At 43.0% G+C, this 2,681-nt stretch overlaps 1 protein-coding gene and 1 long non-coding RNA gene across 2 annotated transcripts in view; both read right to left on the bottom strand.

Annotated features, from left to right (window-relative positions):
• Window positions 1-1,380: 1,380 nt before the first annotated feature.
• The window catches only part of LOC107182711, a 36,746-nt gene continuing 35,445 nt past the window's right edge, over window positions 1,381-2,681 (bottom strand). The window contains exon 2 of the long non-coding RNA XR_001513423.1: window positions 1,381-1,764. This is a non-coding gene — a long non-coding RNA (uncharacterized LOC107182711). The remainder of the gene's footprint in view (window positions 1,765-2,681) is intronic.
• Window positions 2,046-2,681, bottom strand: part of GIMAP7 (GTPase, IMAP family member 7) — a 10,764-nt gene continuing 10,128 nt past the window's right edge. Inside the window, 1 exon segment of the mRNA XM_015562291.1 lies at window positions 2,046-2,126. Coding sequence (XP_015417777.1) covers window positions 2,052-2,126 — 75 coding nt within the window. The 3' untranslated portion in view covers window positions 2,046-2,051.

The raw sequence follows: 2,681 nt of genomic DNA, 5'->3' as shown, positions 1-2,681 counted from the left end.
TCAGCTGCCTCCTGCACATCTCCTACTGGGGATGTGCCCGCAACCCAGGTACATGCCCTTGACCGGAATCGAACCCGGGACCCCTCAGTCCACAAGCCGACGCTCTATCCACTGAGCCAAACCGGTTTCGGCACTAAAATCAATTTTTAAAAAAAAGAATCCACAGGGTGCAGGATACAGGTCTTGAATGGTACCAGGCTGGAGGTCATTGGCCACAGAGGAGCCACAACTATGAAACACAACAGTGAGAAATGGAGCGATGAACTTTGTGTGTATCTAGCCAACCATTTTGTGGTTTTTGTGAATAAAAGCTTATTTCTACATCTGGTCAGGGCTGCAGTTCAGTCCTATCTACGGCGGGGTGAGGTAACTGCAGTCGCTGCCCAGCTAATAAAGGCCCCTAAATTCTACCCTTTGGCTCTGGTGGTTGTCTCTTACGGGTTGCCCCATAACAATCTTAAGTTGTTCTGTCTTTAATGTTTTGGGGGCTGCTGTGGGTCCCCACCTGCAACTCCATGAAGGATGCTGCTCCCGCTCCCAGGATGCTGCCTCTTACACATAGTCAAACGCAAAAAGTTGAATGGGGAGAAAACTTTAGCTGGCACAAATGGCCTTAATTGGGTCTTTCTGCTCCACTTCCCAGACCAGGGTGATATAAGCCATGTATCCTCTGGTTAGGGAGGACAGTATAATCCATTTGCTTTTTCCCCTTTTATTCTTCACATCATACACACATGACAATGTGAATGTATATGATTTTTTTTCAAAGGTTGTTGGTTGGGGAAGATAAGGTCTTGTGATTCACAAGCTGGCTGCAAGACACCCACACAGATTGACCTTGCGTAATTTTCTTGTCTCATTTTCCACTTCCCACTTGCCCAGGAAATGACCTAGCATCTTACTAGCCTGCCTCATGTGGACAACAGAACTATCTTGCTGGATAAGCCTGCTGCTTCACTAACAAGGGGCTCAGAGACATGGACTAAAATAATGTGCATCACCAGTGGTGTTAACACTGATTATCCACTGAGCCAAACCAGTTAGGGCAGGTTGTGGGTTATTTAAAAAAAACCATTTTTTTTTAACTTTTAACATATGAAGGATTTCTCATTTGAATTGTCCTAAATTGAGCTTATGAAATCTCCATAATATATTATTCCATTGTTATGCCAATTTTCTAAGAGCTCAGGGCTTTTTCAGCTGCTAGGATTCAGATAAATTCAAAGCTCAAACTTATTACAACATTGCAAAAACAATAACAGGAGATGAAAATAACATTCCTCACACTGTGCTTACTCTTCCACAAATCAATAACTGAGCTTGGTATACCAATTGCCTATTACTGCCATAACAAATTACAAAAAGATAGTGTGGTTTAAAGCAACAACAATCATTTATTTTTCTCCTGAAACCTGGGCAGAAATGCAGTGAGGATGGCCCATCTTTGCTCTTTGCTGCATCTGAGATGGCTCATTGTCAGCTGGAGAATTTGCTTTCATGTTGCCTCACTTACATGGTTGGCAAGTTGTTTCTGCTGGCAGATGAAAGAGCAGCCAGGGGAGTGAGCCAGTGATTTCATGTCCTCTTCGTGTGGATTCGATGGACAACTTGGGCTTCCTCACCACATGGTGGGCAAGGGCCAAGGGCACATACTCCAGAGAGCATGGAGGCATCCTCCCTATCTAACTTTAGAAGTCACAGCCATCCATTATTTGCCAAAGCAGTCACAAAGTCCATGGAATTGCAAGGCAGCAGACACAGAACCTATAACTCAACAAAAGGAAAAGCAAGCTCAGATTATAAGAATAGGTGGGATAGAAGAAACTGTTATAGCCATCTTTTGAAAATACAATCTACCATAGTAACAAATCATGGTAAATTAAGAAGAGAAAGTAAAATATAAAAAAAAAAAAGCTATGCCATAGACTTGAAAGCATATTTCTAATCCTTTGTACAATATCTGCAAATATATTCCTTTCAGATTGTTCTCTTATATCTTTAATTTGTTCCTCATACTTCATCTTTCGGACATTTATTTTTCTCTCTTTTTCTTACTGTGATATTTTTCCCTGATCACATTGCTCTTCTGTTAGTTTAATTTCCATCTCCAATTGCTCAGCATAGATTTTCTTCAGCTTTTCACCTGTGTCCTTGTATATGGCATCAGAAAAGTGGGCCCCTCCGTTCTTCTGCACCATTTCCTCTATCAGCTCCACCAGCTCCTGCAGTTGAGCTTCCTTCTCAGCCTCATCTGCCCTTTCCTTGTTATTGAAGGCACAGCAGCGATTCCCACACTCCTTGATGATACTTTGCAGTTTTACGTCTGATGATGCTACAAACTCAGGCAATGTCTGATCACCCAAATCATCTTTGCGAGTGAACAAGACGATCATGTGATTCATGGCTGCCTCCCCAAAGATGGCCTTGATCAATGCAACTGTTTTCTGAACCTCCTCCCGGTAGCGGCCCAACTGTAGTACCAGGATGATGGCATGAGGCCCAGGGTAGGAGAAGCAGAGACACCTGCTGATTTCCTCACACGTGGTCTGCAATTTCTCCTTGGTGTCAAACATCCTTGGGGTGTCCACGACAAGAAGTTTCCTCCCCTTCCAATCTCTCTCTGCTTTCTGACATTTCTTGGTAACAGCATGGGCAGAAATTTTAGAAACAAATTCTCTTCT

Source organism: Myotis davidii, unplaced genomic scaffold (assembly GCF_000327345.1).
Source record: "Myotis davidii unplaced genomic scaffold, ASM32734v1 scaffold1298, whole genome shotgun sequence".
Classification (NCBI taxonomy): Eukaryota; Metazoa; Chordata; class Mammalia; order Chiroptera; family Vespertilionidae; genus Myotis; species Myotis davidii.
This window is presented reverse-complemented; position numbering and strand designations above follow the sequence as displayed.